Below are 23,466 nucleotides of genomic sequence, written 5' to 3'. Positions count from 1 at the left end.
AGCAGACAGTATCACACAGGAGAGGATTAGCTACACAGCTCAGCAGTCGGTACCACACAGGAGAGGATTAGATACAAGGCTCAGCAGACAGTATCACACAGGATAGGATTAGATACACGGCTCAGCAGACAGTATCACACAGGAGAGGATTAGATACACGGCTCAGAAGACAGTATCACACAGGATAGGATTAGATACACGGCTCAGCAGACAATATAACACAGGAGAGGATTAGATACGCAGCTCAGCAGACAATATCACACAGGAGAGGATTAGATACACGGCTCAGCAGACAGTATCACACAGGAGAGGATTAGATACGCAGCTCAGCAGACAGTATTACACAGGAGAGGATTAGATACACAGCTCAGCAGACTATCACACAGGAGAGGTTTAGATACACGGCTCAGCAGACAGTATCACACAGGATAGGATTAGACACACAGCTCAGCAGACAGTATCACACAGGATAGGATTAGATACATGGCTCAGCAGGCAGTATCACACAGGATAGGATTAGATACACGGCTCAGCAGACAGTATCACACAGGAGAGGATTAGATACGCAGCTCAGCAGACAGTATCACAAAGGAGAGGATTAGATACGCGGCTCAGCAGACAGTATCACACAGGAGAGGATTAGATACACGGCTCAGCAGACAGTATCACACAGGATAGGATTAGATACACGGCTCAGCAGACAGTATCACACAGGAGAGGATTAGATACACGGCTCAGCAGACAGTATCACACAGGAGAGGATTAGATACGCAGCTCAGCAGACAGTATCACACAGGAGAGGATTAGATACGCAGCTCAGCAGACAATATCACACAGGAGAGGATTAGATACACGGCTCAGCAGACAGTATCACACAGGAGAGGATTAGATACACAGCTCAGCAGACAGTATCACACAGGAGAGGATTAGATACACGGCTCAGCAGACAGTATCACACAGGAGAGGATTAGATACACGGCTCAGCAGACAGTATCACACAGGAGAGGATTAGATGCGCAGCTCAGCAGACAGTATCACACAGGAGAGGATTAGATACACAGCTCAGCAGACTATCACACAGGAGAGGATTAGATACACGGCTCAGCAGACAGTATCACACAGGATAGGATTAGATACACAGCTCAGCAGGCAGTATCATACAGGATAGGATTAGACACAGCTGAGCAGATGGTATCACACAGGATAGGATTAGATACACGGCTCAGCAGACAGTATCACACAGGATAGGATTAGATACATGGCTCAGCAGACAGTATCAGACAGGATAGGGTTAGATACAGGGCTCAGCAGACAGTATCACACAGGATGGGATTAGATACAGGGCTCAGCTGACAGTATCACACAAAATAGGATTAGATACGCAACTCAGCAGACAGTATCACACAGGATAGGTTTAGATATACAGCTCAGCAGACAGTATCACACAGGATAGGATTAGATACACAGCTCAGCAGACAGTATCACACAGGAGAGGATTAGATACAGGGCTCAGCAGACAGTATCACACAGGATAGGATTAGATACACGGCTCAGCAAACAGTATCACACAGGAGAGGATTAGATACACAGCTCAGTAGACAGTATCACACAGGATAGGATTAGATACACAGCTCAGCAGACAGTATCACACAGGAGAGGATTAGATACAGGGCTCAGCAGACAGTATCACACAGGATAGGATTAGATGCACGGCTCAGCAAACAGTATCACACAGGATAGGATTAGATACACAACTAAGCAGACAGTATCTCACAGGATAGGATTAGATACACAGCTCAGCAGACAGTATCACACAGGAGAGGATTAGATACACAGCTCAGCAGACAGTATCACACAGGATAGGATTAGATACACGGCTCAGCAGACAGTATCACACAGGATAGGATTAGATACACGGCTCAGTAGACAGTATCACACAGGAGAGGATTAGATTCAGGGCTCAGCAGGCAGTATCACACAGGATAGGATTAGATACACAGCTCAGCAGACAGTATCACACAGGATAGGATTAGATACACGGCTCAGCAGACAGTATCACACAGGATAGGATTAGATACACGGCTCAGCAGACAGTATCACACAGGAGAGGATTAGATACAGGGCTCAGCAGGCAGTATCACACAGGATAGGATTAGATACACAGCTCAGCAGACAGTATCACACAGGAGAGGATTAGATACACAGCTCAGCAGACAGTATTACACAGGATAGGATTAGATACACGGCTCAGCAGACAGTATCACACAGGATAGGATTAGATACACAGCTCAGCAGACAGTATCACACTGGATAGGATTAGATACACAGCTCAGCAGACAGTATCACACAGGATAGGATTAGATACACGGCTCAGCAGACAGTATCACACAGGATACGATTAGATACACGGCTCAGCAGACAGTATCACACAGGAGAGGATTAGATACACGGCTCAGCAGACAGTATCACACAGGATAGGATTAGATACACAGCTCAGCAGACAGTATCACACTGGATAGGATTAGATACACGGCTCAGCAGACAGTATCACACAGGAGAGGATTAGATACAGGGCTCAGCAGGCAGTATCACACAGGATAGGATTAGATACACGGCTCAGCAGACAGTATCACACAGGATAGGATTAGATACACAGCTCAGCAGACAGTATCACACAGGATAGGATTAGATACACAGCTCAGCAGACAGTATCACACAGGATAGGATTAGATACACGGCTCAGCAGACAGTATCACACAGGATATGATTAGATACATGGCTCAGCAGACAGTATCACACAGGATAGGATTAGATACACAGCTCAGCAGACAGTATCACACATGAGAGGATTAGATGCACAGCTCAGCAGACAGTATCGCACAGGATAGGATTAGATACACAGCTCAGCAGACAGTATCACACATGAGAGGATTAGATACACAGCTCAGCAGACAGTATCACACAGGATAGGATTAGATACACGGCTCAGCAGACAGTATTACACAGGATAGGATTAGATACACAGCTCAGCAGACAGTATCACACAGGATAGGATTAGATACACAGCTCAGCAGACAGTATCACACTGGATACAATTAGATACACGGCTCAGCAGACAGTATCACACAGGAGAGGATTAGATACACGGCTCAGCAGACAGTATCACACTGGATAGGATTAGATACACAGCTCAGCAGACAGTATCACACTGGATAGGATTAGATACACGGCTCAGCAGACAGTATCACACAGGACAGGATTAGATACATGGCTCAGCAGACAGGATCACACAGGAATGGATTAGATACACAGCTCAGCAGACAGTATCACACAGGAGAGGATTAGATACACGGCTCAGCAGACAGTATCACACAGAAGAGGATTAGATACACGGCTCAGCAGACAGTATCACACAGGATAGGATTAGATACACAGCTCAGCAGACAGTATCACACTGGATAGGATTAGATACACGGCTCAGCAGACAGTATCACACAGGACAGGATTAGATACATGGCTCAGCAGACAGGATCACACAGGAATGGATTAGATACACAGCTCAGCAGACAGTATCACACAGGAGAGGATTAGATACACGGCTCAGCAGACAGTATCACACAGGAGAGGATTAGATACAGGGCTCAGCAGGCAGTATCACACAGGATAGGATTAGATACACGGCTCAGCAGACAGTATCACACAGGATAGGATTAGATACACAGCTCAGCAGACAGTATCACACAGGATAGGATTAGATACACGGCTCAGCAGACAGTATCACACAGGATATGATTAGATACACAGCTCAGCAGACAGTATCACACAGGATAGGATTAGATACACGGCTCAGCAGACAGTATCACACAGGATATGATTAGATACACAGCTCAGCAGACAGTATCACACAGGAGAGGATTAGATACACGGCTCAGCAGACAGTATCACACAGGATAGGATTAGATACACGGCTCAGCAGACAGTATCACGCAGGATAGGATTAGATAGAAAGCTCAGCAGACAGTATCACACAGGATAGGATTAGATACATAGCTCAGCAGGCAGTATCACACAGGATAGGATTAGATACACAGCTCAGCAGACAGTATTACACAGGATAGGATTAGATACACCGCTCAGCAGACAGTATCACACAGGATAGGATTAGATACACGGCTCAGCAGGCAGTATCACACAGGGTAGGATTAGATACACAGCTCAGCAGACAGCATCACACAGGAGAAGATTAGATACACAGCTCAGCAGTCAGTATCACACAGGAGAGGATTAGATACACAGCTCAGCAGACAGTATCACACAGGATAGGATTAGATACACTGCTCAGCAGACGGTATCACACAGGATAGGATTAGATACACATCTCAGCAGACAGTATCACACAGGATAGGATTAGATACACGGCTCAGCAGACAGTATCACACAGGATAGGATTAGATACACTAGTGATATTTTGCTGAGCTTTTCCTGCCCCCTCCTTGTTATATACTTGGGGTAGGTCAGATTCCTGGCTGGTTGGGCACATGATGAGGTGAATGTGTTCTGTGTCTTGTTTCTGGCACAGAGCAGTCGATGGTGTAATCAGATATAGATGCCCCTCGTGTATCATCCCGCAGGAGCCGCAGTGGTGGTATGTGTGTGTGTATATATATATATATATATATATATATATATATATATCCTTTCTGGGACTGTCTGTGTGACACCCCAGGGGTCTGGTTGCCACAGTAACGTAATGTTATGTCTGAGAGCAGGTGGGAGGTCCTTTGGTCAGGGATCCTGTGCATGCCACACCTCCTGCCCAGTCTTGGGAGGGGAAGAACTTCCCCTATATAAACCCTGGGCTGAGGCAGGGTGAGTGAGTAGAAGAAGAGAAGAAGTAGAGACAGCATAGGAAGAAACAGCAGTCACAAGGAGTCAGGGGCTGGCAGCTGCAGAGTTCGCCCTGACTAAGAAGACTTTTTACCGGACCCGGAGTCCGAGGCTGTGGGGACTAATTCCTACCCAGCAGCAGAATCCGTCAGGCAGGGGATTTCAGGTCCTCTGGCCCAGAAGCCCGAAGGCACGGTCACACGCGTGGGACCAGCACCGCCATCGTGGAGCGGAAGCCATTAGAAGGCCCCGAGTCACCGGCCATACGGGTGAGCACCACACGGTACACTCAGGGACGTGGGCTACTTACATCAGCTTCTAGCAAGGTAGCCAGAAGAGTACAGTCAGTTTGGGAGGCCTACAACTCCGCCTGGCCAGGGGAGATCCCATCTGCTCAAGGACTGACCAGGCCCCGTTCGCTAGCAAGTACTCCGGGAGGGTCTATCGTTGTTACCAGTAAAGACCCTGAACTACACCGCACCGTCTCTGAGTGGTTCCTGTTACCCCCATCATCCACGTCGGCTGCCCTGAGGCCATACCCCTCCCGTTGGGGGTTATACTATCCCGCTGCACAATCCCGCCATCGGCCTCAGCGGTCTGCCCTGCAGCAGCAGCCCCCTGGCTGCACTCAACGGGTGGCGTAGTCATCAACCATTTACTACTAACAGACTGCCGTCCAGTTTGACTCCCTGGGCACGGACCGGGTCACCGCCACGAGACTACAACCCTCAACAGATCCGGCTCCGGGTAAGCTCCCGTCGGCGCAACGCAGCGCGACACAGGCCCAGGGGCGCGTCAACTTTGGCGTAGTCGGCAGGATTTCGTGCCCGCAACCACCGGGTACTGCGTGCCTGAAAAAGAGACTTTTCAAACTTACCAGTGGTGAAGATTCCCGCCATCCGGCGCCATCTTCAGCCTTCTTCCCGCCATCGGTGAAGATTTCCGCCATCCGGCGCCATCTTCAGCCTTCTTCCCGCCATCCGTGGAGTTTTCCCGCCATTGGACGCCATCTTGAGGACGCCGCGCGGGAAGAAGAGGGGCGTGGACTCCGAAAGCGCGCGAGAACTGAAGCCCCGCCTCACGTCCGGACGTTGCGTAAGGTCCTGGAAGGAGCCCAGCAGACGCCGACGTCACCGGAGCGCGACGGAAGGTCCTCAACCCTGACGATCCACTGCGGAGCCGCGGCCTACGGAACAGGATCATCGCAAGGTAGGCCACGGTCCACTAGGGGGGAGGAAGATGTCGGATACGGAGGAGAGCTTCACTGCCTCAACCCCCGCCAGCGCTACCGCTGCTACAGTTATGCCCTTCACCATGCCATATATCCCGGGAGCAGCTTGGCTACCCCAGTACTCAGGGGAGTCACATACCCTGCATGACTTTAGAGAAAAGCTGGATAGCCTCTTCCAGGTGTACCCCCTCACAGAAGAGCAAAAAGTGAGCATCCTGGTGGCCCAACTAACCGGGGCAGCCAAAAGGGAAGTAAAATCTTGGCCACCTGGGAGGAGGACTGTCGCAGAGATACTAACCCGGCTGAGGGACACCTTTGATACCCGCACCTCAGCCGAGATCAAGCTTAGATTCTACGGGTGCAAGCAGCGAGCGCATGAGAGTATAAGGGAGTATGCACTAAACCTACAAGAGGCCCTGAGGGCCATAAAGCAGACCGACCCTGATGGGGTGGGAAACGAGGACAGGCTGTTGACTGAACAATTTATAGAGGGTTTATATTGCAATGCCCACCGAACCCAGTTGCGGGCAATGGCCTTACAGGATCCCCATCTGGACTTTGCACAGTTCAAGGACAGAGCTATCCGGGTGCTCCGAGAACCGGCACCGGGTGGCGTTGTGACCCACAGGCGCCCAGCTATCACTTACCACCAGGGGGCGGCGCCCTTGTCGGCAGGGCCTGTGGGAGCTGATGCGCAGGCTTTGGACAATGACCCGGCTCCAGACCTACACCATCAGGTCCAAGAGCTAGCTAAGAGCGTTGCTGCGCTAACCCGAACTGTGCAGTCTTTACAGGTTTCCACCCCAGGGAAGATCCAGCTGGCATCCGGACCGGAGGACATCCCGTGGCGTCGACCAAGGAGGACCCCACCGGCCAGAGGAAGACCCAGTGACCGATACAGCGAGGACGGACGACCCATCTGCCGCCGCTGCAATCAACCCGGACATATGGAAAGGTACTGTTCTTTAAACGGGCACAACCTGGGGTAGAGGGCCAACCCCCAGGAAAAAGATCACCAGGCCCATCGAACTGGCGCGACAGATATGTGGGAGGACGTCCGGTCTTGCCTGTGGTACTGGATGGCATTCCCATGAGTGCCCTATTGGACACCGGGTCACAGGTCACCACCATCCCGTACGTGCTCTTCAAGCAGTACTGGAATGACTCGGATATTACCCGCTACCCTGACGACGACCTGAGTATCATCGCCAGCAATGGTCAGCCCGTGCCACAGATCGGATTTAAAGAGGTGACCATCAAAATTGGTAGAGTCGAACTGGCCGCACAGGGACTGATCATTGTAGATATTGATAAACATGAGAGTCACCCAAAAATAACTCTAGGAACTAATGTAATTGAAAATTGTCTTGCAGAGGTGATTTTCCTTTTACAGCAGGTTGCCAAGAATGCCAGCTCCGGCGAGCAGCGGGTGCTCCAGAAAGAGATCCGGGCACTGATGCAACGGCAACAAGTGGAACTCTCCGGCGGTGAGATTGGTAGCGTAAGAATGTGTGACCCTTTTCCTATTGCCATGCCCCCAAAAAGTGAAATGATGATTTGGTGCCGGGCAGCTATTGGTCTGAGAGGTAGAGATTACCAGGCAATGGTAGAACCAGTTTACTCAGACAGTAGGCCCACCATTTTGACAGCACGGGGGGTGGTCAATGTACGCCATGGGAGGGTGCCCGTTCGCATAATAAATATCGGGGAGAGGGAAGTGTATCTGCCCCGGTATGCCACGCTAGCCAAATTATATACCACTAATCAAAATTCTATACAATCTGTGGAACCCTTGCCTCCATCTCACCCGGAGGAAGGTAACGGCTCTAAGAAAGACATGGAGGACTGGTGTCAGCAACTACATCTGGGTACTGACTCCACTCCCTCACACCAGAAACAAGGAGTCTATCGGGTGGTTCAAGAGTATGAGAGAGTGTTTAGTAAACACCCGTTAGACTTCGGGCGAGTCAAGGGGGTAGAACACCGCATCCCCACGGGAGATCATCCTCCCATAAAAGAGAGGTATCGACCCGTACCCCCTGCACATTACCAACACGCCAAGGGGATGCTTAGAGACATGAAGGAGGCTGGGGTAATCCGGGATAGCTGTAGCCCCTGGGCAGCCCCACTAGTTTTAGTCAAAAAGAAAGACAACACCATGAGGATGTGTGTAGATTACCGGAAAATCAACCGTATCACACACAAGGATGCGTACCCCTTGCCAAGGATAGAGGAGTCATTGGCTGCTTTAAGATCTGCTAACTTCTTCTCTACCTTGGATCTCACTAGCGGGTACTGGCAGGTTCCTGTAGCAGAGGCGGACCGGGAGAAGACCGCATTCACCACCCCGATGGGACTTAGCGAGTTCACCTGCATGCCGTTCGGACTCTGCAATGCCCCAGGAACCTTCCAACGATTAATGGAGTGCTGTCTGGGCCACAGAAACTTCGAGACGGTCCTGTTGTACCTGGACGATGTCATCGTATACTCCAAAACTTATGAGGACCACCTGAAACACCTGGCGGAGGTGTTCGAAGCTCTGGCGAGTTACGGCCTAAAGGTGAAACCCTCCAAGTGTCACCTCCTGAAACCAAAGGTGCAATACCTGGGACACGTGGTGATCGCTGACGGAGTGGCTCCCGACCCCGATAAGATCACCGCAATTAAGGGATGGTCAAGCCCCTCCAGCGTAAAAGAAGTGCGGCAGTTCCTAGGGTTGGTAGGCTACTACCGAAGGTTTATTCCCGGTTTCACCAAAAAGGCAGCGCCTATGCAGGACCTCCTGATAGGCCAGTCCCGGAAGGCCAAGAACCAGAAGCCGCCCTTCAAATGGGAAGAGCTAGAAGAAGAGTCCTTCCGCCAGCTGAAGATGGCCCTCACGGGGGATGAAATCTTGGCGTACCCGGACTATAGCCAGCCCTTCATCCTCTACACCGACGCCAGTAACATCGGGCTAGGAGCCGTACTGTCCCAGATTCAGCAGGGGAAAGAACGAGTAATCGCCTATGCCAGCCGAAAACTGCGACCCACCGAAAGGAACCCCGAGAATTACAGCTCATTTAAGCTAGAGTTCCTGGCCGTGGTATGGGCAGTCACCGAGCGCTTTAAGCATTACCTTGCTTCTTCCCGGTTCACCGTATACACGGATAACAACCCGTTGACACACCTGGACACGGCAAGACTCGGTGCCCTGGAGCAGAGGTGGATGGCCCGTCTGTCCAACTACGAGTTCACAATCAAATACCGGGCAGGACGCTCCAATACTAACGCGGACGCCCTGTCCAGGATGCCCAACCTGCCGGACGAAGGAGAAGATCCGGAGGGACTGGAAGAAGTTGAACTCCCTGCGTTCCACCGTCATGGGACTATCCAGTATTCCCACCGGGTAAGGAGTAAGCAGGCTGCTACGTTGAACCCCTTACCCCACTACAACTGGGCGGAAACGCAAGACAGCGACCCTGCCGTCCGACTGGTGAAGGAGATGCTGACTCGGCCGGAGGCTCGCCTTGAACCAGACGCTCCGGAGGAAGCCAAACAACTATGGGCGGAGAAGAGTCGACTATTCCTTTACAAGGGGAAGTTGTGCCGCAGAATGGTCAACTCCCGGACGCATGAGCTACTCTGGCAAGTAGTGGTGCCACGAAGAGACGCAGCCATGATGATGGAGGCATACCACGACGGAGCTGGACACTTCGGGTGGAAAAAGCCGGGGTTCCTGCTGCGCGAGCGGTTCCACTGGGTAGGCATGAGGGGAACCATCGAGAAGTGGTGCAGAGACTGTGGCCCGTGCAATCTGAGAAGGAAGGACCGGGCCAGCCAGAAGACTCCCCTGCAGTCCATCGTCACCCGGCAACCGTTGGAACTGGTAGCCTTGGATCATGTAAAACTGACCCCAAGCAGAAGTGGCTACGTCTACGCGTTAACCATCGTGGATCATTACTCTCGGTTCTTGGTTGTCGTCCCCGTCAAGGACTTAACGGCTCAAACAGCAGCTAGAGCCTTCCAGCAGCACTTCTGCCGTCCACACGGGTACCCGGACCAAGTGTTGACGGACCAGGGACCTGCCTTTGAAGCGGAGGTCTTCCAGGAATTCTGCAATCTGTATGGCTGCCGGAAGATAAGGACGACACCCTACCATCCGCAAACTAATGGACTTTGTGAAAAAATGAACCAGGTGGTAATGGATCTTCTAAAAACATTGCCCCTGGAAGAACGCAGTCTGTGGCCTGAGAAGTTGCCCGATCTGGTGGACCTATACAACCACATCCCGGTAGGTTCCACCAACTGTACCCCGGCTTACCTAATGAGGGCAAGACCTGGTAAGTTACCTGTTGACCTGGAAATGGGAGTCCTGACACCCGAGGACACTTCACCAGAAACAGACTGGGACACAGAGAGGCAGCAGCAGTACCGGAGAGTACAGGAGAGCGTGGAGCGAAGTCTCTGTCAGGCTAGGGAAAGACAAGAGAAGACATACAACCAGTATGCTCCCGCTGTTCCCCTGGTACCCGGAGAGCAGGTCTTGAAGAGGAAGAGACGGCTCCACAAGTTAGACGACCAGTGGGAGAAGGACCCGTACACCGTACTGCCCTCAAGCCACGAGAACCCGAAGGTCTGTACCATCAGTAAAGACGGAGGGGAAACCACAGCCATTGTATCCCGGGACCACCTGAAGAAGTGTCCCGAACAACTGAGGAACCCTGAAGAGGAACAAGAAGACCTTCGACCCGTGGAAGAAAGGGAAGATATGGTTAGTACCGTGCTCGGGGACTTCCCTCAGTCTTGGACTCAAGTCAATGGTGCAGTTGTGGTACCCGTACTCACCTTCCTCCAACCATCATCCCAAGAACCTACGGAGCAACGGGTAGAGCTGGAAGAACAGCCGGACCAGGAGGCAGAAGACTCCACACAAGCAGAACAGGAGAATCAACCCTCTGCTTATAGTGAGCCTGCCGTACCCCTAGTGAGACAAAGAGCCGGTAGACAGCTGCCCAGTTTACCCTTGACAGCTCCTACACCCTGTAGTTCAGGGCCAGACAGTCAGCTCCGTAGGTCCACTAGGGCCACTAGAGGCCAGTTACCCGCACGTTGGAGGATCTAAATGTTTAAGCTATTTTATATGTTTACCTGTCTATAGTTGCTTGTGTGTAATTTTGTGTTTCTAGTTGTTTTTAGGAATCCTTGGTGGATTTACCGGGAATCCTTGTACATAGTTGGAGCGTAACCCAGGATGGACTAAAGACTGTCAAGGACTCGGGGTAGAACAGACCCCTACCTGGTTACGTCTCCCTATGTTGGTGAAATGGACACCTTGCTTTCTCCAGAGACTGCACCCGGTTGCGGACACGCCGTAACCATCTTATTATGTTTTCTTATTATATTATTAATGTTTTTACCTTGTTATGTTTTTCTAAATGTGTTTAGTCCCGGAGTACTAAATTTTACTAGGGGGGAATGTGACACCCCAGGGGTCTGGTTGCCACAGTAACGTAATGTTATGTCTGAGAGCAGGTGGGAGGTCCTTTGGTCAGGGATCCTGTGCATGCCACACCTCCTGCCCAGTCTTGGGAGGGGAAGAACTTCCCCTATATAAACCTGGGGCTGAGGCAGGGTGAGTGAGTAGAAGAAGAGAAGAAGTAGAGACAGCATAGGAAGAAACAGCAGTTACAAGGAGTCAGGGGCTGGCAGCTGCAGAGTTCGCCCTGACTAAGAAGACTTTTTACCGGACCCGGAGTCCGAGGCTGTGGGGACTAATTCCTACCCAGCAGCAGAATCCGTCAGGCAGGGGATTTCAGGTCCTCTGGCCCAGAAGCCCGAAGGCACGGTCACACGCGTGGGACCAGCACCGCCATCGTGGAGCGGAAGCCATTAGAAGGCCCCGAGTCACCGGCCATACGGGTGAGCACCACACGGTACACTCAGGGACGTGGGCTACTTACATCAGCTTCTAGCAAGGTAGCCAGAAGAGTACAGTCAGTTTGGGAGGCCTACAACTACGCCTGGCCAGGGGAGATCCCATCTGCTCAAGGACTGACCAGGCCCCGTTCGCTAGCAAGTACTCCGGGAGGGTCTTTTGTTGTTACCAGTAAAGACCCTGAACTACACCGTACCGTCTCTGAGTGGTTCCTGCTACCCCCATCCTCCACGTCGGCTGCCCTGAGGCCATACCCCTCCCGTTGGGGGTTATACTATTACGCTGCACAATCCCACCATCGGCCTCAGCGGTCTGCCCTGCAGCAGCAGCCCCCTGGCTGCACTTAACGGGTGGCGTAGTCATCAACCATTTACTACTAATAGACTGCCGTCTAGTTTGACTCCCTGGGCACGGACCGGGTCACCGCCACGAGACTACAACCCTCCACAGATCCGGCTCCGGGTAAGCTCCCGCGTGCGCAGCGCAGCGCGACACAGGCCCAGGGGCGCGTCATCTGCTCCTGGTTCACACTGTGCAGTAATGCGGCAGCTTTAGTGACTGCGGCTTACGGTCCTTTATTCTGTATTACTGCCCATTATACGGTTATCGTCCGTCGCTGCAGGGTTAATCACTGGTGTTCATTGTCCACCAACCACTCTCATCATCCTGTGTTTCAGTGGGGAAAGAACAAGTACAATCATGGGATCCTGGAACTGTTTAGTGGTCCTGCTCCTTGGTAAGTGAACGCTTAAAGGGCCAGTGACCCAAAAATGAACTGGCTGACAACAGAGAATAATAAATGACTTTCATATTCCCACGTACTAATAACGCTGTTCACACTTGTTTTCCAGCGCTGCCATCAGCTCTCTCCATGGCATATAAAGAACCAGGTACCGTATTATCAGAGCCTGGGGGCCTATTTATCCGGCGGGCTTCAGATAACACGACGTCAGGTGTAAATTTGGGACCCTTCGCCCATTGGCGCTGTCTCTGTCCCCCCAGGCTCGCTCCTTTATCCCTATGGGCCGGCTCACAACGACCTGTTCACCGATATTGAGGATGACGGCGGCACCGATGAAATCTTCCTGACACATTCATTCACCTTCTTTGAGGAAATCCACAGGCGTCTTTACGTGAGTCCCCCACCACCTGCAGCCCCTCATTTAGATAACTGGGATTTATAGGGGAGCGACAAATAACACCAACACATTACTGCAGTCAGGTACAGAAAGATACTTTCATTAGTTCTTGATACCAGTCTTTATAGAAGCACTTTCTGACAAGTACTGGTTATGGGGAAACTGATAATAGGGACACTGTTTGGATGGCAGAATACATGGGTGCACTCAGTGTTTGGCACTGTTAATAGGGACACTGTTTGGATGGCAGAATACATGGGTGCACTCAGTGTCTGGCACTGATAATAGGGTCACTGATTGGATGGCAGAATACATGGGTGCACTCAGTGTCTGGCACTGATAATAGGGTCACTGATTGGATGGCAGAATACATGGGTGCACTCAGTGTCTGGCACTGATAATAGGGTCACTGATTGGATGGCAGAATACATGGGTGCACTTATTGTCTAGCACTGATAATAGGGTCACTGATTGGATGGCAGAATACATGGGTGCAGTCAGTGTCTGGCACTGATAATAGGGACACTGATTGGATGGCAGAATACATGGGTGCACTCATTGTCTGGCACTGATAATAGGGACACTGATTGGATGGCAGAATACATGGGTGCACTTATTGTCTGGCACTGAAAATAGGGACACTGATTGGATGGCAGAATACATGGGTGCACTCAGTGTCTGGCACTGATAATAGGGACACTGATTGGATGGCAGAATACATGGGTGCACTTATTGTCTGGCACTGATAATAGGGTCACTGATTGGATGGCAGAATACATGGGTGCACTCAGTGTCTGGCACTGATAATAGGGTCACTGATTGGATGGCAGAATACATGGGTGCACTTATTATCTGGCACTGATAATAGGGTCACTGATTGGATGGCAGAATACATGGGTGCACTCAGTGGCTGGCACTGATAATAGGGACACTGATTGGATGGCAGAATACATGGGTGCACTCATTGTCTGGCACTGATAATAGGGACACTGATTGGATGGCAGAATACATGGGTGCACTTATTGTCTGGCACTGAAAATAGGGACACTGATTGGATGGCAGAATACATGGGTGCACTCAGTGTTTGGCACTGTTAATAGGGACACTGATTGCATGGCAGAATACATGGGTGCACTCAGTGTTTGGCACTGTTAATAGGGACACTGATTGCATGGCAGAATACATGGGTGCACTCAGTGTCTAGCACTGATAATAGGGTCACTGATTGGATGGCAGAATACATGGGTGCACTCAGTGTCTGGCACTGATAATAGGGACACTGATTGGATGGCAGAATACATGGGTGCACTTATTGTCTGGCACTGAAAATAGGGACACTGATTGGATGGCAGAATACATGGGTGCACTCAGTGTCTGACACTAATAATAGGGACACTGATTGGATGGCAGAATACATGGGTGCACTCAGTGTCTAGCACTGATAATAGGGTCACTGATTGGATGGCAGAATACATGGGTGCACACAGTGTCTGGCACTGATAATAGGGTCACTGATTGGATGGCAGAATACATGGGTGCACTTATTGTCTGGCACTGATAATAGGGTCACTGATTGGATGGCAGAATACATGGGTGCACTCAGTGTCTGGCACTGATAATAGGGTCACTTCACTGATTGGATGGCAGAATACATGGGTGCACTCATTGTCTGGCACTGATAATAGGGACACTGATTGGATGGCAGAATACATGGGTGCACACAGTGTCTGGCACTGATAATAGGGTCACTGATTGGATGGCAGAATACATGGGTGCACTTATTGTCTGGCACTGATAATAGGGTCACTGATTGGATGGCAGAATACATGGGTGCACTCATTGTTTCGCACTGATAATAGGGACACTGATTGGATGGCAGAATACATGGGTGCACTCATTGTTTGGCACTGATAATAGGGTCACTGATTGGATGGCAGAATACATGGGTGCAGTCAGTGTCTGGCACTGATAATAGGGTCACTGATTGGATGGCAGAATACATGGGTGCACTCATTGTTTGGCACTGATAATAGGGACACTGATTGGATGGCAGAATACATGGGTGCAGTCAGTGTCTGGCACTGATAATAGGGACACTGATTGGATGGCAGAATACATGGGTGCACTCAGTGTCTGGCACTGATAATAGGGTCACTGATTGGATGGCAGAATACATGGGTGCACTCATTGTTTGGCACTGATAATAGGGTCACTGATTGGATGGCAGAATACATGGGTGCACTCATTGTTTGGCACTGATAATAGGGACACTGATTGGATGGCAGAATACATGGGTGCACTCAGTGTTTGGCACTGTTAATAGGGACACTGTTTGGATGGCAGAATACATGGGTGCACTCAGTGTCTGGCACTGATAATAGGGTCACTGATTGGATGGCAGAATACATGGGTGCACTCATTGTTTGGCACTGATAATAGGGACACTGATTGGATGGCAGAATACATGGGTGCAGTCAGTGTCTGGCACTGATAATAGGGACACTGATTGGATGGCAGAATACATGGGTGCACTCAGTGTCTGGCACTGATAATAGGGTCACTGATTGGATGGCAGAATACATGGGTGCACTCATTGTTTGGCACTGATAATAGGGTCACTGATTGGATGGCAGAATACATGGGTGCACTCATTGTTTGGCACTGATAATAGGGACACTGATTGGATGGCAGAATACATGGGTGCACTCAGTGTTTGGCACTGTTAATAGGGACACTGTTTGGATGGCAGAATACATGGGTGCACTCATTGTTTGGCACTGATAATAGGGTCACTGATTGGATGGCAGAATACATGGGTGCACTTATTGTCTGGCACTGATAATAGGGTCACTGATTGGATGGCAGAATACATGGGTGCACTCAGTGTCTGGCACTGTTAATATGGACACTCTATATATGACCCTTTTTACTGTGATCGTTCATCGTCATCTCATTGCTAATTGTCATTTCTTTTGCTGGCAGGTGAACAACAATGGAGCGATCTCATTTAATACTCCGGTGACTGAATACACCCCCGACGCGTTCCCCATTCCTGATCTCTATATGATCTGTCCCTATTGGGGAGACGTTGACAATGAATGCGGAGGTTTGATATATTACAGGCAGACGACGGATGAAGAACTGTTGAGTCGCTTATCCGATGACATAAACAAAATGTCAAAAATGAAGTACTTTCATGCAGAGTGGGCGTTCATCGCTACCTGGGATGCCGTGGCGTATCATGGAACTGAATCCAACAAGGTGAGGGGCCCAAAGATTGAGATTGAGCGAGAGAGCAAATATTTCAGATCAAGAGATATTTCCTCCAAGATCAAAGTCATCTGATGACGCCCAACAATCTAACTGATGCTCTCCTCTAATTCCCCTTACCAGACGAACACCTTCCAGGTCATCCTCGCCGCTGATGGTCTTTATTCCACTGTCATGTTTATTTACCACGATATTCAGTGGACAACCGGCACGGCCAGCGGTGGAGACCCTAAGACCGGTCTTGGAGGCACCCCTGCCCAGGTATGTATAAGAAGTTCTCTAAAGGCAACAAATAGCTGAAAAATTCCAGTAGGACACATGACAAATTGATGGTTTCTCCAAAAAAAAATGCAAATTAAAGAAATGTAAATTTCACTTTCTTGGATTTTCCCAAAATAATTTTGACATTCGTAAAGGGGGAATCACATTTATGGAATCAGACATGTACGGTATTTGGTGGCGCGGAAAAAAGGGGTCATGGAATCAAAGGCCAATAAATGTTACATTATAGAAACCAGACTGTTACCACCATGACTCAATACTTATACAATGGATGCATAATTCATGGGGGCTATTTTGACCCTCTGATTGTAGACCAATAATCATGTAACACCAATTTTTTTTTCTTGTAACAGGCTGGGTTTAACACCGGTAACGAATACTTCAACATTCCCTTTTCCAGAACAGAACATATAATCAATATTAAGTCTTCCAGTAATGTTGGCGTTCCCGGGGTCTGGCTCTTCCGAGTGGACAAGTTCGTAGCACTTGGTGGCTGTCAATATAAACGTACGTGTCCACCTCTAATCATAAATATGGAGTTACTCATCACCAGAGTGGTGGTCTACCATGTGGGCTGCTTCTACTTAAAACTGTTAAAGTGCACACATATTGCTAGGATATTCCACCAATTTTGACCATTGGAGGTCCAGACTTGGTTTTAAGACAACGTCTATGCAGCTCCACACAATATAGAGTGACCCCAATGGCTTTTTCTTCACTTAGCACCACTTATGACCCAATACAGCCCTACTTTTGTGTGACAGCAGAGAGACTGACGGATGTCTTGCTACTTTACTCCTTTGTTCTTTGGGTTGGTTGAGTTTCCAGTCGTTGGACTATCATTGATATTAGAAATAGGTCATTGATGCCTACAATAGAAAAAAAAAACCCTAGCTGATTTATTCTAGGCACTTATTGGGACAAAAAGTCTTCCCTAACGCCCAGTCCAACCTAAATAGTCCACGTTTTTGGTGAATAATGGGTCAACGGCAATACCCAAGCTGACTGTATCGATTTCCGTGGAAGAACGCGAAACAGAAAGTAGAAACTAACTATAATTATAATGTTTATAGAGCTAATGTCTCAGCTCTCTTTTCTTCTTCAATCTCCAGGTAGTTTCCTAAGTCATGGACAAACCGTTTGGATCGATGAAGGTTGTACCACTCATTGTACCTGTAGGCACAGCGGGGAAGTGCTGTGCATAGACAAGAAGTGCAATGAAGGTTTTGTCTGTGTGCCATCAGATCAGTACTACCTGTGCCAAATAGACGAGGAAAACTGCTAGGTCTCCACCTGAAGATCATGTGATGGGTCTCGGAGCCTTGGTCCTGCTTCTCACTCTCGCCGCCTTCTCTAAGTCTTTCAGCTTTATTACACAATATTATTTGGATAGAACAGATAAAACAAATCTATCATATTACTTTCCACCATCGTATTTTGCAAATGTCCAAAGTCCATGATGTATGACCTTGCATGATTGAAGTCCTTGACTTGTCTTCTTTCATAACTTCCATAGTGTCTTCTTCTGGCCTCCAAACCCATTGAAAGTTAGAAGGTTGTCAATGCAGTCTCTCAATTCCTCTCCAATATAACGATTCACAGCAGTTTTTCCCACTTATTCTCCATTTTTTCCTTTTCATCTGACATTAAAATAAATCGCTCAGCTCTTGTCTTCTCTGCGGTTATTGTTTCTTCTCGGTACCCATATTGAACTTATTTGGAATTTACAAGGAGGAGACAAAGGAGATGTTGATCAATTCTACTGTCATCGTACGTCCTGCTCAAGTTTTTGGACAAGAAGTTGGAGATTTCGAGGTGGGACATTGGGAGCATCTTCAACTTACTGAGTTTAAAGAAAGAGCTCCAACAACTTGACCAAAAATTTGAGCAAGAACAAGGATGAGTTCATTCCCAATGGTAAATAATTGAAGACTTAATGATGAGGACGAACAATTTGCCCTATATCGGACGAACTGGGATAAGAATTCTGCAGCACTTTCTATCTGTATATATTCTCCTTGTTTCAATTTTTTTTTCTCATCTATATCTTCCGGGATGGTAGCAGGCTTGATTTTCATTTTAGATTTAGAGAGATTCACTTTAGGTCATTCTGTGTTTTTGGGATGTTTCTTTGATTTTCACTTACAATGTCTAATGTCCTAAACCGAAGAAATCTTTATTTGAATGTACCCCTTAAAAACCCATGAGAGACTCTTATCTACATTTCTTCTGCGGCTCATCTGCACCAATCATATGCCAATGACAATCACCAAAATAGTTGTATTTGTATTGTCAGTCTATTCTATAATCTGTAGCCCTCGCATCATACAAATGTAAATTGACTTTAGCCTGCTTCCAATAGTCTGGCAATTTTCGGCATGCCACCATTGGGATAACCAATTAGGTAATGTTTGTGATTAAAAACAAATTTTATGCTGTAATTGTAACAATTTTCGTTGTTTTTTACGTCATCCAAGAAGGACCTCAACATTTAAAGTGGATCTTTTGGGGCTCTATTTTAGAGGAGCATCAGATAGAGCTAAAAATTCTGAGCTCAGAAATATATGGATTTCTATGATTTCTCTGACTATTTTCATACAAAAATCTGTTCATAGAGAAAGCCTGTGAGTCTTACTCTCCCCGCCCACTTTAGAGAAAGCCTGTGAGCCCTAATAACTCCGCCCACACAGGGTGATGACAGCTCTACATGCACACACACACTAAATAAATATCTTTTTACATAAAAATGCTCAATCAAATCATAGAAAACAATATATCCCTGAGCTCAGCATCTCGTCCTCTTTTCTATGATGTCCCCAGATGAAAACTTGACGGATCTGTTTTAAATGGCAAGTTTCAGCAGAAGAAGTTCTCTTTGGGTTGGAAACTCTTGACCTAAGGAACTAAAGGATACAATAATACCTAAAAAATCTGGGCAAGAAGTAGGTAACTCCATCCTCCAGTCTCTTTCCATTTCATATAGTAGTCAAGCAGTATGATATGTGACGCCTTGATTCTTTATTTTTTTTAAGTAATATTTAGATTTCACTCTATAATTAACATTTATTATGGACGATTCACTAACAACAATTCTCAAAATATACTAAGCTGTAAAGACATATGAAAGTCCGGGTAGTCAACTGGATACAGCAAATGAAATAATGGGGTGATGACCTCACTCACAAATTTGGTGGCCTCCTCAAAAGGTGACAGATAAGCCAAGATGAGCTGCTATTGTCAGACCTCCAGGCAGGGCCAGGACAAGGTATTTTGGTGTCCTAGTGTTACGCATGGTGTGGGAAAGACTAAGTGTAACTCGAAGTGAAGAGGAGCAGGGAGCCCAGACACTAGGGAAAGGGAGAGTGGAGACCTCCTAGGCTGATCTGATATCATCCTGTCTCCCCTTTCGTCCCTATATTGGTTCTTCACTAATCGCCGCACAGAAACCTAAACCCTGTATTTCCCTAGAGCTTGGCCCTGGATAGGGAAGGGGGGGTGAGCACTAGTCAGTCCGCATTAAGAACTGAAGACAACAAGGGAGACAAACACGGGGGAAAGTAAATTAGCTTGAGCTGAGTTCAGAGAGATTACACCATCGTCCTCCTAACACCAAAGAGGACGTAAGCAAACTGCAATAGCTCCGAACCTTCACAAGGGAACATGTGAATATCACCGACAGCTCCCTGTAGCAAACAAAGTATTTAAACCCCCTGGCCTGGGTGTCAATTAGCAGAAGGGAGGTAGCGACTGGGTCCTAGAGTGAGACAGATTCAAGAAGGTGTCTGTAATGCCAAAGAGATCTTCTGCAACCAACTGCAGGGCGACTGTCTGTCACATCTGACTCACCCGTGACAGTACCCACCTCTACGAGTGGCCTCAGAACACTCAGGACCAGGTTTCTCAGGATAAGAGGTGTGTAATGAATGAACCAAGCTGGGAGCGTTCACCTCTAATGCTGAAATCCACATCCTCTCTTCTGGACCATAACCCTTCCAGTGCACCAAGTATTGTAGAGAACGACGTTGGAGACGAGAATCTACAATTAGTGATGAGCGAGCACTAAAATGCTCGGGTGCTCGATGCTTGGGTCGAGCACATTGGAATACTCGGGTGCTTGATTCGAGCAACGAGCCCAATGTAAGTCTATGGGAAACTCGAGCATTTTTCAGGCGGCTCCCCCCGGCGGTCTGCAGATGGCCTAAAAATTGCTCAAATCGATGGGAACAGTGCTCAAATGACTTGCAACAATCACCGTCCACGTCCTTGTCCCACTGCAGCGTTCAGTTGTCCCTACCCCATTCCTTGGAATGCAAGCGCAAGTATGCAGCCAGCCACCCACCCACCCACAGGCTGCAATACTATACTGCCAAATTTTTGACAGCTGCTTGCACTTGAAATGTGGCCTTTTAGGCTCGTGGAGGCGAAGCTTTTCATAACCTCATGCCGGCGGCGGCCGGGTGTCCATACTCGGTCCCCAGCCGCCACTGTTTCTCCCGGTGTCGTCTCCGCCTTCCACAAGCACGGGTCCCACAACATTACCCGTGCCCTCCCCAGTGCACTTACTGGGAAGGACCGCCTAACCACAAACACAGGGACAGGTGAATGTGGCCAGGGACGGTACGGAGCCAGTCCACAACTTTTTTTGCTGTCAGTTGCATTTAGCTCGGTGAAAGGACTGGTATAGAGGGAAACCGTATCTACCCTGGGTGTCATTTCTCCCAGGAAGTCCTGTAATTGAGCTTGTTGCAGAAGCAATGGCAGCCCGTCCAACATCAACTCGCCCTTGTCGGTGGTGCTTTGACACACACACACATCTTTCTTTGCGCATTTAATTTCTTGAATACAGAGTTGGACAATGGCCTGATCTGTAATGCCGTTTGAGAAATAACATGCATAAGCATGGCCGATCCACATTAAAAAAGCAGCCATAGAGTGTCCGGGAACCTTCCCCCACACTTTTCTTAGCCAGGGCTGCTTTTCGGCAGGGTTGGACGGGCCCACCAGAGAACCGGAGACTCCTCCGGCGGGCCCTGGCTTCTCCTTCAGGAGAGTTCATAGTGCCGAGGTGAGGCCATGATGATTATAGAGGCCACCATCTGCTTAGTTTTCTGTTACTTGGAATGCAAGCGCAAGTATGCAGCCAGCCACCCACCCACCCACAGGCAGCAACACTAAACTGCCAGATTTCTGGGCAGTTGCTTGCACTTGAAATATGGCCTTTTAAGCTAATGGAGGCGAAAGCTTTTCACAGCCTCATGCCAGCAAAGGTCGGGTGTCCATACTCGGTCCCCAGCCGCCACTATATTTCCCGGTATCGCCTCCGCCTTCCACAACACGGGTTCCACAACATTACCGTGCCCTCCCCAGTGCACTTACTGGGAAGGACCACCTAACCACAAACACGTGGACAGGTGAATGTGGCCAGGGACGGTACGGAGCCAGTCCACAATTTTTTTTGCTGACAGTTGTATTTAGCTCGGTGAAAGGACTGGCATAGAGGGAAACCCTATCTACTCTGCGTGTCATTTCTCCCAGGAAGTCCTGTAAAGCTGCTTGCACTTGAAATGTGGCCTTTTAGGCTCGTGGAGGCGGAAGCTTTTCATAACTAGTGTTGAGCCACCCCCGTAGTGTTCGAGTTCGGTTCGGTTTGTCGAACACCCGTGTGTTCGCCGAACTGTTCGTCGAACTGTTCGTCGAACACCTTCGAACACCGTTAAAACCAATGGCAGGCAAACAAAAACACATAGAAACACATAGAAAACACCTTCAAAGGTGTCCAAAAGCTGACAAACTGCTCAGAAGACATAACTAACACATGGAAAAGTGACAAGTACATATAGTCATGCGAAAATAAAAGAGGTGGAGGAGTAAAAGGAGGGGGAGACACAGATATAGGCATGTCATACCCTTCTAAAATCCAAAAAGTGAGAAGCCGACACGGCCAGTCCGCTCCTGCCCGTGCCACCTCTGTGTCGCCAGGTTTGTGCCAGAGCCGCGGTGAACCCTGACGGCCAGCCCCCCTCTCCCAATACTGGTGCCTGTCCGCTGGTGGGTCGAGCGAGCCCCCCTGTGGTGGAGGCAGCTCTAAGCTTTTTAATTTAAATTGTCTCTCTAATTTGAATGAATACACTTTAAATCCATTTACAAGGATCTATTGGAGGGCAAGTCTCATGCCAGCAGCCGCGGTAATTCCAGCTCCAGTAGCGTCCACTAAAGCTGCTGCAGTTAAAAAGCTTTTATAAGGATCGAGCTCAGCTGTCCACCGCAAGGCATCCTACTGCCAGTCCCAGCCCCTATGCCTTGGGGTGCCTCCTGATGCTCTTCACTAAGTATCCCATGGTCCCGAAGCATTTCCTTTGAAAAAATTAAGTGTCTAAACTACAGGTGGTGTAGCTTGCTTAACAGCCGGGATAATCCGCTGACTAGCAGACACTGCTACTAGGCACAAAGTATTTCCTGGGCTAGATGCAGTTAAAAATTTGTAATTAGATACTCTCGTTGGATGCTGAGAAAGCATTCCATAGAGTCTCCTGGCACGCCATATATGATTCTCTTAAAAAGCTTGGGGTAGGGGTCTAGGGGACCCTTTTATAGCCAAAATCACGGCCCTGTATCGCAATACGTCACCTAGGCTGAAGATAAATGGAACTGTAGCACCCTGAGGGCTCGGTTGCTACAGACGTATTGCACCTCACCCAGAGGTGTGATATCTCACTCTCAGGTAAGGATGGAGTGTGGATCAG

General features: G+C 48.8%; 1 protein-coding gene across 1 annotated transcript in view; it reads left to right on the top strand.

Annotated features, from left to right (window-relative positions):
- LOC141171965 (alpha-tectorin-like) overlaps window positions 1–18,392 on the top strand; it is a 29,721-nt gene extending 11,329 nt beyond the window's left edge. The window contains exons 2-8 of the mRNA XM_073655700.1: window positions 12,710–12,768; window positions 12,884–12,922; window positions 13,035–13,165; window positions 16,154–16,432; window positions 16,565–16,702; window positions 17,077–17,230; window positions 17,836–18,392. Coding sequence (XP_073511801.1) covers window positions 12,710–12,768; window positions 12,884–12,922; window positions 13,035–13,165; window positions 16,154–16,432; window positions 16,565–16,702; window positions 17,077–17,230; window positions 17,836–18,008 — 973 coding nt within the window. The 3' untranslated portion in view covers window positions 18,009–18,392. The remainder of the gene's footprint in view (window positions 1–12,709; window positions 12,769–12,883; window positions 12,923–13,034; window positions 13,166–16,153; window positions 16,433–16,564; window positions 16,703–17,076; window positions 17,231–17,835) is intronic.
- The last annotated feature ends 5,074 nt before the right edge of the window (window positions 18,393–23,466 follow it).

The sequence above is a fragment of the Phyllobates terribilis genome, unplaced genomic scaffold (assembly GCF_046119375.1).
Source record: "Phyllobates terribilis strain yellow unplaced genomic scaffold, ASM4611937v1 Scaffold_12__6_contigs__length_324123572, whole genome shotgun sequence".
NCBI classification, from domain to species: domain Eukaryota; kingdom Metazoa; phylum Chordata; class Amphibia; order Anura; family Dendrobatidae; genus Phyllobates; species Phyllobates terribilis.
Note: the sequence above shows the minus strand (reverse complement) of the source record. Positions and strands in the feature narration are given on the sequence as shown.